The 13,238-nt window shown below is 41.4% G+C and overlaps 1 protein-coding gene across 1 annotated transcript in view; it reads left to right on the forward strand.

Annotated features, from left to right (window-relative positions):
• POLA1 (DNA polymerase alpha 1, catalytic subunit) overlaps positions 1 to 13,238 on the forward strand; it is a 202,875-nt gene that overhangs the window by 58,353 nt on the left and 131,284 nt on the right. The window contains exons 15-16 of the mRNA XM_068120315.2: positions 1,869 to 2,023; positions 7,321 to 7,405. Of these exons, the coding sequence (XP_067976416.1) occupies positions 1,869 to 2,023; positions 7,321 to 7,405 (240 nt within the window). The remainder of the gene's footprint in view (positions 1 to 1,868; positions 2,024 to 7,320; positions 7,406 to 13,238) is intronic.

Raw genomic sequence — 13,238 nt, forward strand, 5'->3', positions numbered from 1 at the left:
ATTTGTTTTGAAAACAGTGATTTGACTCTGCCTTCATCCTTGGGAGAGGAGGGGGGTGACGAGCAAAAATTGACATGCTGGAGGGGGGAGGAAGAGTGAGTTATTAATTATTATTATTATTATTTTTGTTTGTTAAGGGTCAGGCAGTTTTTTTTCTCCCGGGCAAAGTGGAATGGGGGTCGGAGGGCATTGCTCGGGGGGGGGGGGGGGTGGGGGGGGGAGGGGGGGGTCAGAGGGCCAAACTAGAACAAATGGAAAAGGCTCTGGATGCAACAATATTAACGCTTGGGCCTAGTGATGATGCTCATGAAGATGCCTGGCATTGGGACTGGGCCAAATGCAGACATCCTGCCTTCGTGGCCAGATGAGCTCAACAAATGGATCGACATGAGCTCAGTCATGAGCTCAATTCTGAAAGAATTATTTTCTGGAATTATAATTGTCATGTCTCTGGCAATGAAGACCCTTCCCAATAAAAAAACACACCAGCATGAGGTAAGCCCCCTCTGACTGCTGTTTTATTGTCCCATGCAGAGGGCCAAACTAGAACAAATGGAAAAGGCTCTGGATGCAACAATATTAACGCTTGGGCCTAGTGATGATGCTCATGAAGATGCCTGGCATCGGGACTGGGCCAAATGCAGACATCCTGCCTTCGTGGCCAGATGAGCTCAACAAATGGATCGACATGAGCTCAGTTTTCTTTATATTTTCCCCCATTTATTTTAATTACATGTGCAGTTATTTTATTATTTTAATGCTTTCCTGATCCCTTCCCTGTGTTCGAGAGCTGTTGATATGTCTCAGCCTTCCATTATATGTGTGTGTGGCCAGTTGTATGTCAAGTGTGTAATATGCATTCCATTGACTGTACTCCATTTCCATTACTGTATCCATTGCATTGGCTAACCTTCCTGGCTTGATTTATTAAGCAAAATTATTAATTCCTTTCCTCATGATGATTTGATGCCATGGGCAAGATTAGTATGTGGGAACCAGCCATTTAGAGTTGCGAGGGGAAGGGAAAGGGGGGCAGAGGGGTTGTGAGCACCAAGGGTTTGTGCGTGCATTTTAACCATCACATACCAGCTGCTTGGAGCAATTGTCTATGTGGTTGTACAAGCTTGCATCATACCGCCTGGCTAAGCTTGTGGTGCTGGGTCACGGCAGACTGGATTGGACCCAAGGTCCCTGTCCTCCCATATAATTGATGTCGGGACTGGGTAGGACCCAGGGTCCTTGTCATTTTGCATTAGTCTTGGTCTTCTGCCAAAGTGCTGTTCCAGATTGAGTCAGGATAGTAAATAACTTGCATTACATGCTGGTAAGATTGTACCATGTGGCATTGCAATACAGTATAACCACCTTTAGAGGCCATTTTTCCCCACAAAGCGGGGGTTGGCCTTTTTCGGGCACCGTGGTTGTTGTTGTTTTTGTTGGTCCCCTTTTTGAAGCAATGTTTTACGGCCGGATGCCCTTCCTGGCGCCAACCCTTTTTGTCGCCTTTTACGACAAACAGGGAATTACCAGTGAACTGGTACTCAATTAGCCGACCTCAGAAAGATGACAGGCTGAGTCAACCCCCCTGGCGTTAATTCAGCGATCGACTGGGATTTGAACCCAGGATCCTAGGATCCTAAGCTGGCACCCTAGCCACTAGCCCAACACCAACAACACCATTGATGCACAAATTGCAATACAGTATGTTATAAAATAAATGATTGTATGATATTGTCTGGCCATCAGAATATAATAAAAATGACTGAATATTTAGAATTATTATCTCAAACTATTATGATGTTGAGGAACATGTACACATTGTTTTGTCTTTGTGCTGGTCCTAATTTTTGATGTTACCACTGTGACAGAGGTGAACAAACAAGCCGTGAGCTGGTGCCATTTGGATGTGCTTGTTGATCGCCCAGAATTTCTCACTGTGGTTCAGGATATCCCACCACCTCACCTTGTTGTCATGTCTCTGGCAATGAAGACCCTTCCCAATAAAAAAACACACCAGCATGAGGTAAGCCCCCTCTGACTGCTGTTTTATTGTCTCATCCTTGTTGTACTTTTTAATGCAGGTATCAATGATTATGTAAGAGCAGAAGAGAGGGCAGAAGGGAAATAGATGGAAGAGAGAAACATGTACACAACAGCATGAGGAAAGAGTGACAGGTAAAAGGAGGAGAGAACAGTGAGGGGAATGGGAGGGGACAGTTGGTTTATCGAAGAGCTCAGAAGGAGAAAATGGTGATCATGAGTTATGGTGTTGATGTCTGAGAGGGAAGAGTCTGAGACAACAGACTCGGGAAGGATAAATGAATGGAGGTGAACATTGTTTCAAATTATGGCGGATAACAAGGTAATGGTTCCGGGAGGGACACGTGTGACCTGGATATGAGCTAACAGTCAAGAAGGTGGGATGAGCAAGACTACAAATAATGAATTGAATGATCGTTTTAAGGCCATTTTCCCCGCTAGAGCGGGGGTTAGCCTTGCGGGCCCCATGACAATCATGGTTCCCTGTTTGAGGCAATGTTTTTATGGTCGGATGCCCTTCCTGACGCCAACCCTTGGTCACACTCTTACGATGCGCAGGGATACGGTGTACCTATTCTAAATCGGGGTACACACCGTGATCATTCATCCCAGCAAGCTGGTACTCAATTTGCCGACCTCGGAAGGATGACAGGCTGAGTCAACCCTCCTGGCATTAATTCAGCGATCGACCGGGATAAGCAAGACTACAAGAGAGAAAATAAATAATGCATGGCTATCATTCTGATTACTGTGATCGAGAAACAAATACTGAGACAACTTCTTATGAAGAGATGCCATTGATGCACAAGGCCTTAGATTCCACAGCCTGAAGGGAAGCAGAAACACATACCCACACTGTGGAGCAATACTCTTTGGCTTTTTACAATGTCTGACACTTTATTTTTATTTTATCTTTTCCTTCCCTCTAATTTTGCGAGCATGCATGATTGGATTTGGCTTTATAACCAATTATCTTTTCCTGTGACTGCCTGGCACCTGGAGGAATGAATGCCAATAAATGTGTCGTGTTTGAAGTGAGTTGAGTAGGAAAAGGCTATACTGCCTGAGCCCGAGATTCGCGGTTCCAACATTTGCGGACACCACGTATTCGTAGTTCATAACATGTGACGTGCTTCTACATTCGCAGAATCGACATTCGCAGCATTTTTCATAAACGTGGCCCTCGTGAATGAATGTCAGTGTCTGACTATTATTATTCTCTGCTAATATTTTGGCCAAAGACCGAGTTGTTCTCCGTTCTTTCTTTATGCTTCACTTTCTTTGGGCTACAAATGCACATTCACTTTTGATCGAGTCGGAAGTCCAAATGTTTTCGCCTTCCTTTATGGAAGGTCATGAAAAGTTAACTATAAATACGCCAAATGTTGAAAGCCCATTGAATTAATCTTTTATCACCTTTCAAAACTCCATCCGTCAAAATTAGAAATAAAATCCATGTTCATGGATTAAATAAAAAAAAATAAAAAAAAATCCATGTAAATAAGCATGTTCTATTGATGCTGCAATGAATGCATCAGTTGTTGTATGATTTTGTTTCATATGACAGAGATCAACATAAAAGAAAAGGATATAGGTGTGAAAAATAAATAAACGAATGGTGGAATGGGGAGCAGCTGTTTACAGAAAGTGTTTTTGAATAGAGATATGGTAGAACATTAAGCTGGTAAGATGTATTGCCTCCTTTGTGACAGATTTAATGTATGGAAACGTGTAAAACCACGTGTCAGCGCTTGGTTCACACCACTGCCGGCGGCACTCACACCCTTGCTAGTACCGCCATTCTTGCCCTCGCCGCTGCCTGCCCTCACCTACATACTCTCTTCATTCACTTTGATCTCTCCATTTTTGTACACCGCTCCTTTCCTATGCCATCTCCAGGCGTTGCATAACGCCATTGCTGGGCCCATCAATGGCGCGCGATGAAAGGGAGTACTCAGTTTTCACTCTGGGTGTTCGTTTGTTTTCTTGTTTGTTTGTCTGGGCGATATCTCAGCCAACCTTCGAGCTAGGAAGCTGAAATTTCGGCACAATAGTGAGTACATCCTTTGGCAAAAACAGTATTTTTTTCTTTTTTGATTAATCAATTAATTGATGAGTTATTTAATTATTTATCAATTAATTAAGTACTTATTTATTTCCTTTCTCATCTGGGCAATATCTCAGGCACCTTTTAAGGTAGGAAGTTGATATTTGGACATGACAATGACCAAGTGATTTGGCTGTAAAGGCTATTTTGGATTTATTGATAAATCGATTAATTATTTAATTATTCAATTAATGACTTAATTGATCAATTTTTTTTTTAAGTTGCAGATTCGGATGAAACGGTGGTGGTTTAGGTATGCTATTAGCCAATTGATTAAGAAAATATTTTATGATCATTATTTATTTATTATAATTATGCAATTAATCAATCAATGATTGTACACCTCTTCCTCCCAATACAGTCTCTATGAGCTGCATGGCGGTATTGCCGGGCGCCAAAGGTGTCCCGGCAATGCCGTGCCGGAGGATATTTATTTATTTGGCATAGGGGTGGTGTACTTTGAATGTATCTGTACTTTCTAATTATATTTTTCTATTTTATGCCTCCGCCGACGAAGTCGCCAGAGGCTTTATGTTTTTGGGTTGTCCATCCAGTTGTCTGTCTGTTTGCCTCTTCGTGCATTTATCCATCCATCCGTGATAGGTTTTTGTTACTGCGATAACTTAAGAATGGCTGAAAGGATTTAAGTCGAACATGGTGCAGGTATGTATGATGATGTAAAAAGAAACTGATTTGATTATGGGGTCAACAGGTCAAATGTCAGGTAAAAATTCTGTTAATGCGCTAACTTGTGCACCAGTGATGGGATTTTGACCAAACTTGGTATGTGTATATATATTATGATGAAAAGATGAACTGATTAGATTTTAGCGTCAGAGGTCATGTCAGATAAAAATGTGATACTTGAGAAAAGCTGAATGGATTTAAATCAAACTTTGTACAAATATGTATAAGGCTATTTCCACAATAAATGGTCATTTTGACGGACCCTACTTTGAAGTGTATTCTTGACTGGATATGTTGGTCAAATAATGTGAGCTAAATTCTGTTTGAGAGCACATGTAATAAAGTTATCATGGAAATAAAATCATCGCCGAGTAGTGCCTCGTTTCATTTGTGTGGGAGTGTATTGTATGAAAGAGTGTGATACAGAAAGCACTTTTTGTGTACTGTTGTATTGTACATCATGTTCATGTCTCTCAGGTTGGCCCTGTTTGAAATCTGGGTGATAATTATTTTAGTTATTGTTGAACACTACGGTCAGTTCTTTCAATTCAGTTAGAGTTCAATCTATTTCTGTTTCATAGTTTTTTTGGGAGAGACCGCAAAACTTCATTACCCATGTAACACATTGGACAGATCGTAGTGCCTCGATTCCCATGGAACTAGCAATTGTTTTGTGATGCTGGTAGTGGGTAAGCGAGGTCTGCTAAGAAACCGTGTTTCAATGGATTGTGCAGCGGTGCTCACCATGCTTACCGATTTGGGAATGACATATTACCCACGTAACAATTTGACGGACAACACACTTACGAATTAGTAACATTTTATTCATTAGTATTTACAAAGTAGGCCTTATTTGACATTTGTGAACGGAAGGTATAAGCACCCCTGCATATTTTGTTGCAAGCATAAAATGTGTACATCTTCCGACTATTTTACAACTCTGCTGTCTTACTCACACAATATTTTGACGGACATGCGTTACGTGGGTAATGAAGTTTTGCGGTCTCTCCCAAAAAAACTATGAAACAGAAATAGATTGAACTCTAATTGAATTGAAAGAACTGACCGTAGTGTTCAACAATAACTAAAATAATTATCACCCAGATTTCAAACAGGGCCAACCTGAGAGACATGAACATGATGTACAATACAACAGTACACAAAAAGTGCTTTCTGTATCGCACTCTTTCATACAATACACTCCCACACAAATGAAACGAGGCACTACTCGGCGATGATTTTATTTCCATTATAACTTTATTACATGTGCTCTCAAACAGAATTTAGCTCACATTCTTCGACTAACATATCCAGTCAAGAATACACTTCAAATTAGGGTCTGTCAAAATGACCATTTATTGTGGAAATAGCCATAATTATGTGATAATGTGGGCAGTGGCATATCGGTCGACGTCGCGGCGTCAAAGAGTGCCGTTGTAGTTTGAAGCACTTTTTCAAACTTTTTCCTGGTCTGATATTTCCCCCTTTTATTTTTTTAAATTTTTTAAAAATAATTGTTTTTGCTTCACGTTTCCTCTCTCTCTCTCTCTCTCTCTCTCTCTCTCTCTCACTCTCTCTCACTCTCTCTCACTCCCTCTCACTCTCTCTCACTCTCTCACTCTCTCTCTCACTCTCTCTCACTCCCTCTCACTCTCTCTCTCACTCCCTCTCACTCTCTCTCACTCTCTCTCACTCTCTCACTCTCTCTCACTCTCTCACTCTCTCTCACCCTCTCTCTCTCTCTCTCTCTCTCACTCTCTCACTCTCTCTCTCACTCTCTCACTCTCTCACTCTCTCACTCTCTCACTCTCTCTCTCTTTCTTTCTTTTTCTCTCTTTCTTTCTTTTTCTCTCTCTCTCCTCACCACTTTTCCTTTTCCATATCCTCACCACTTTTCATGTTCCATCTCAACTTCTCTTTTTATCCCCAATGTTCTCTCTCCTTTGAAAAAAAATCCTTTATTTTAGCAGTTTTAGTTTATATTATTATTGTCTCTTCTCTCCCTGTATATTAATTTTTTTATTTTGCCTCTTGTTTGCTTCCCTGTTACTCCCCTTTTTATCCCAGTCCCACTGACTTTTAACTCCTTAGCCCTGACCATCCCTTTCACCATTTGTTTGAAATGAGTTATTACCTCATCCTGTTCTGATGCGCATGCACTTCTGACTCACTGTTTATCAACTTTCGCTCCTGTTCCCTCTCCCGATTTACATCCGCGTCAGCTTGCTTCTCAGTGTGGTTAGCACACATACATCAACAGTGTTTATTTCATCTGTTACTTCCTTTTTGACAAGCAACATTATTTGGCAGGCGTTCAGCATCGCATGAGAAATCAATAACAGATAAAATGTGCCTTCCTGAAACATTTAAACGGTTTCGCTGACTATTTTTTACTGCCAATTCCAGCGATACGCTCTTTAACTGATAATTGGATGATCTTTTGACAGCATCTTGTGTATGTGTGCCTTTTCGTGTTACATGTGCAGGTCATTTCGTTTGCAGCACTGCTTCACACCTCCTTTCCAGTGGACCGAGCAGCCCCTCAATCACATTTCCAGACTCACTTTTCCGGTATAAATGGCACTGCCATCTAGTCATACATCATCTCCATCAAACAAAAACAACAACATGCATTTTAAGGCCATTTTCCCTGCTAGAGCGGGGGTTAGCCTTGCGGTCCCCATGACAATTCTCTCCTTTTTGCCCTATTTTCTGCATCTCTCCTTGTTAACCCCCTTGCCCGCATTTCTTCTTCCACCATCTTTAGCCAAGTCTTTCTCGGTCTTCCCCGTCCTCTACTTCCTTCTACATTCATTTCCATCACTCTTCTCAACCAGTCACTTTCATCCTTCCTCAACACATGACCAAACCATCTCAACCTGTTCCTCTTCACAGCATCAATCACAGGCTCTATTCCCATCATCTTTCGCAATTCATCATTTGTCTTCCTCTCTCTCAACAATACTCCGCACATCCACCGAACCATTCGCATTTCCATCAATTAGCTTATTTTTGTTGACACTTTTTTGTTTTTTTTCATTTAATCTGATTGAGTAGTTTGAAAAGGAGAGGTTCTTGACGATACAGGTAATTGAAATTGTTATTATCATTCTTATTTTTATTTTTACAGGATCTTTACAGGATTTTACAGGATACAGGCACTCGATGAATGTGAAGCTGACACATGCATGCACACACACTCTCACATGGACATACATGAGATGCTACACAGGACTGTTAGATGAGACAAACACAGCCACTGAGCTTATGAGAAGTGCCATCACTTCTCTGGGTACCAGCTACATCACAACAATGGTGCTGCCTTTCTCACCACACTCAGTGAGGCATTTCCTAAGGAGGAATTTCCTCCTCCCCATGAATGCCAACCTTTGGGAATTATCCATGCTCTTCTACTTTTAAATACTGAACGTCAAGCAAGGAAGGAGCACATACCATTTTAGAATTCTTATATTGCCAATGGTGCCAACCAGAAAGGTTTAAAATTGAAAATGCCAACCAGAAAGACAATGGCCCCGTGCCCCAGCAGTTCCGAAGCCCAGATCAAGATGGCGGCTCGACCAAATGAGGAACAGGGAGTGCTAAGAATCTCTGGGTTCATACAAGCCATCAATGGAATCTAAGGGTTGCCACATACAACATCAGATCCTGACTCGGAGACAACCGATTTATTGGAGCTTGAGGAAGAACTTGAAGTAGACTGGGACATTATGGGACTTGGTGAATTCAGAAGGCAAGGGGAGAAATTTGCTGAGCTAAAGAGTGGACATCATTTTACCACGTAGGCATGGATAACAGGAGCTTGGTGCGAGCAGGATTTCTCATCCATAATAATTAAATGGATAAAGTACATGACTGAAGTCAAAAGTATCAATGGGATATACAGTGCATTCAGAAAGTATTCAGACCCCTTCACTTTTTTCACATTTTGTTATGTTGCACCCTTATGCTGAAATCGTTTAAATTCATTTTTTCCCTCATTAATCTAAACTCAATACCCCATAATGACAAAGAGAAAACAGGATTTTAGAAAGTTCTGCAAATTTATTAAAAAGAAAAAACTGAAATATCACATTGCCAAAACTATTCAAACCCTTAACTCAGTACTTGGTTGAAGCACCTTTGGCAGCGATTAGAGCCTCGAGTCTTCTTGGGTATGACGTGACAAGCTTTGCACACCTGGATTTGGGGATTTTCTGCCATTCTTCTCTGCAGATCCTCTCAAGCTTTGTCAGGTTGGATGGGGACCGTTGGTGGACAGCCATTTTCAGGTCTCGCCAGAGATGTTCGATTGGGTTCAAGTCAGGGCTCTGGCTGGGCCACTCAAAGACCTTCACAGAGTTGTCCCTAAGCCACTACTGCGTTGTCTTGGCTGTGTGCTTAGGGTCATTGTCCTGTTGGAAGGTGAACCTTCGGCCCAGTCTGAGGTCTTGAGCGCTCTGTTTCAGGTTTTCATTGAGGATATCTCTGTACTTTGCTCCGTTGATTGTTCCCTCAACCCTGACCAGTCCCCCAGTCCCTGCTGCTGAAAAACACCCCCACAGCACCCCCACATGCCACCACCATGCTTCACCGTTGGAATGGTATTGGGCAGGTGATGTGCGGTGCCTGGTTTCCTCCAGACATGATGCTTAGAATTGAGGCCAAACAGTTCAATCTTGGTTTCATCAGACCACAGAACCTTGTTTCTCACAGTCTGAGAGTCCTTTAGGTGCAGTGATGATTGTCCTTCTGGAAGTTTCTCCCATCTCCACACAGGATCTCTGGAGCTCAGCCAGAGTGACCATCGGGTTCTTGGTCACTCCTCTTACCAAGGCCCTCCCCCCCCCCCCCCCCCATTGCTCAGTTTGGCCGGGCGGCCAGCTCTAGGAAGAGTCCTGGTTGTTCCAAACTTCTTCCATTTAAGAATTATGGAGGCCACTGTGCTCTTGGGAACCTTCAATGCAGCAGAAATTTTTTTGTTGGCTTTCCCAGATTTGTGCCTTTACACAATCCTGTCTCTGAGCTCTGCAGGCAGTTCCTTCGACCTCATGGCTTGGTTTTTGCTCTGATATGCATTGTCAGCTGTGAGACCTTATCTAGACTGGTGTGTGCCTTTCCAAATCATGTCCAATCAATTGAATTTACCACAGTTGGACTCCAATCAAGGTGTAGAAACATCTCAAAGATGATCAAGAGAAATGGGAGGCACCTGAGCTAAATTTCAAGTGTCATAGCAAAGGGTCTGAATACTTACGTCAATGTGATATTTCAGTTTTTTCTTTTTAATAAATTTGCAAAACTTTCTAAAATCCTGTGTTCTCTTTGTCATTATGGGGTATTGAGTGTAGATTGATGAGTCAAAAAATGAATTTAAACGATTTCAGCATAAGGCTGCAACATAACAAAATGTGAAAAAGTGAAGGGGTCTGAATACTTTCTGAATGCACTGTACTGGCAGAGATTCCACTGAAACTAAATAAGAAATACAGCATCAAAATTATCCAGGTGTATTCCCCTACATGAGCACATGAAGACGAAGACAAAATGTATGAAGAGATAACAAAAATGCTGAAAACATCAAACACGCATTCTAACTTTTTAATAGGTGATTTCAACATGAAAATGGGACTGAAGAAGGTGGAGAAGAGGACATAATGGGAAACTTTGGATGAGGAATCAGAAATGATAGAGGAGACAAACTCATCAAGTTTACAATCAGTAACAAACCAAGAATCATGAACACATTCTTTCAGAAAAGTACATCAAGAAGATAGACATGGAAAAGTTCAGATGAACAAACAAACGAGATCGATTTCATCTTAAACAAATTAAACATTGTCCAGGATGTGAAAGGATTAATTAAATAAAGTGAATCCAGGAAGTGATCACAGAATAATTTTTTTCCAAAATGAAGATTTTTTTTTTTTTGCAATATCTGATTGATATCAGATTAGAGAGACAGAAACTCTTGAGATTAAAACATAGAAAAAGCATATCCAGAAAATCTGAAAGCTAAGAAGGATTTCCAATTGAGCTTAGAAACCTCGGTTCCAGGCACTTCAGGAGGAAGAGGACACTGGCCTGGTTACATGGACCAATCAGATAGTTTTTAACATTGAAGAAAGTACATTGAGATAGCAGGTAAAGAAAGAAAGGAACAGGTATCCAAAATGTCAGACAGCACCGAGCATTACAACTTATGAAAAGAGATGGAATTGGAATTCAAAACGTGGTTTATGTAGAAATATGTAAAACAATTAGAAACAAGAAAAAGAGCTATCAGAGATTGCAAACCCTCGCCAGGATGTATTTTCAGTGGTTTTCAAGGCTTTTGTGTTAAAACAAATATGGCGGCCAAACCACGTGACCGATGACGTCATCATTTATTTTTTTTCGAAACTCATTTATTCCTAGATTATGCTCAATAAATTTCATCTTGATTGGATGAAGTTTTGTACGTGTCTATTTTGTTTTTTCTATTCAGCGCTTTCGGAGATATAGAGGTGCAAAGTTTTTCGTTTTTTCCAAGATGGCGGCCGAACCACGTGACTGATGACGTCATAATTATTATTTTTTTCTCCAGCAGTTTGTGCTGACATGGCGCTCAAGAAATTTCATCTTGATTGGATGAAGTTTTGTACTTGTCGAATTATAACGTCATAATGGAGGCACCTATGACATCATCATTAACATATTTTATTCCGCATGGAGAGTTTACAATGAGGATTGTCTCAATTTTTTATATTCAGCGCTTTCCGAGATATAGAGGTGCAAATTTTTTCGATTTTTCCAAGATGGCAGCCGAACCACGTGACCTCTGAAAGTCAAGAAAAAAAATATATTCCATATTAAATGCCAAGTCTGTATATCTATATTATAATAGCCGTAGATGATTCTGTCTGTCTGTTGGGTGTCTGTCCAGGGTGTGGCTTACTCGGTTTGCAGAGTAGCTCCACCCATAGCTCCACCCATTCTGGGAGTGGCTTCATATAATTATAAACAAATATCCACCATTTTATTAACTCGCATAGCTTTGAGGCCTGTTTTGTAGGCCCGTGGTGTCTTGCTCTCTCTCTCGGTTTTATTTCAAATCAAATTCGATATATCATTTCATTTTTCACAGTCGCTAACATAGTTGTACACCGCTCCTTTCCTATGCCATCTCCAGGCATTGCAAATCGTCATTGCCGGGCACCAAAGGGGGCTCGGCAGTGACGCACGCTGAAAGAGAGTACTCAGTTTTCACTCTGGTTTCTTGTTTTAGACTCGGTTGAAAAAAAACGGGAAGAAAATCCAATGAAAGTTGCCGTTTATAGAACGAAATGAATTCTCAAACGCCTGTAACTTCAAGGCCATTGAGTCTCTCTCACGCCTTTATCTCCAATCTAACTCACCATATGATTTCATTTTTATCGATGGGTTTAGACTCGGTGTCAGCAATAATTGAGAACATTCCACACACGCGGGAAAATGCAGAGATATATTTTTAAAAATCGCGTCATGGTGTATCATACACCGCCCAACATGCCACCGGCGGCAACGTGTCGATATATATTAAAAATTCGCTTTTGCTTTTCCGTTAAGATATATTACTTTTTCGTTTGATGACAGTCGTCACAAAAACGTCAACAATGATGCCGACATATATTTCTTCGTTTTTATTTCATTCAACATTATTAGCCGGAAGTAAAATATGTTTCAGGAAATTACCGAGAGATATTTCTTCGTTTTTTTTATTAGTTATGTGCGCATACACTTTAAATAGGTTTATTTGAAATCTTTAATTTTCCACAATATAATTTACTTGCCATTTATCATTTGATGATTACGAGACGCTTCCTCTTGAGGATCGCGACAATTCATGCGCTGCGTGGAAACTTCTATTTCCAAAATGAATGAGACGCTCGATGAAGAACGCAGACTTGAACAGGATGCAGCAAGAAAGCGAATGAGACGGGCGAACGAGTCCATCGACGAACGTCAATGCAAACTTGCGGGGTCACCCGTGGGAATCCCACGGGCATGGATGTGTGTGACATTTCAACATATTGAGTTAGATGCTGCACATTCATTTTTACAAAATGGTTACTGGCAAGTCATCAGATCCAGAAATGGTGTAACGAACACAATTTATTTACGCGCAAGCACGAAAGCAAGACGGGCCGATTTCCGATTCCGACGGGCCGACGGGCGAGACGGGCCGATTTGGAGCAAGAAAAAGAATGAGACGGGAGAAAAACGAGAGAAACGAGACGGGGAAAGCCGATTGGAGAGGCGAGTGAGGAGCGATTGGAGAGGCGAGTGAGGAGCGATTGGAGAGGCGAGTGAGGAGCGATTGGAGAGGCGAGTGAGGAGCGATTGGAGAGGCGAGTGAGGAGCGATTGGAGAGGCGAGTGAGGAGCGA

This window comes from Myxine glutinosa, chromosome 1 (assembly GCF_964187855.1).
Source record: "Myxine glutinosa chromosome 1, kmMyxGlut1.1, whole genome shotgun sequence".
Classification (NCBI taxonomy): Eukaryota; Metazoa; Chordata; class Myxini; order Myxiniformes; family Myxinidae; genus Myxine; species Myxine glutinosa.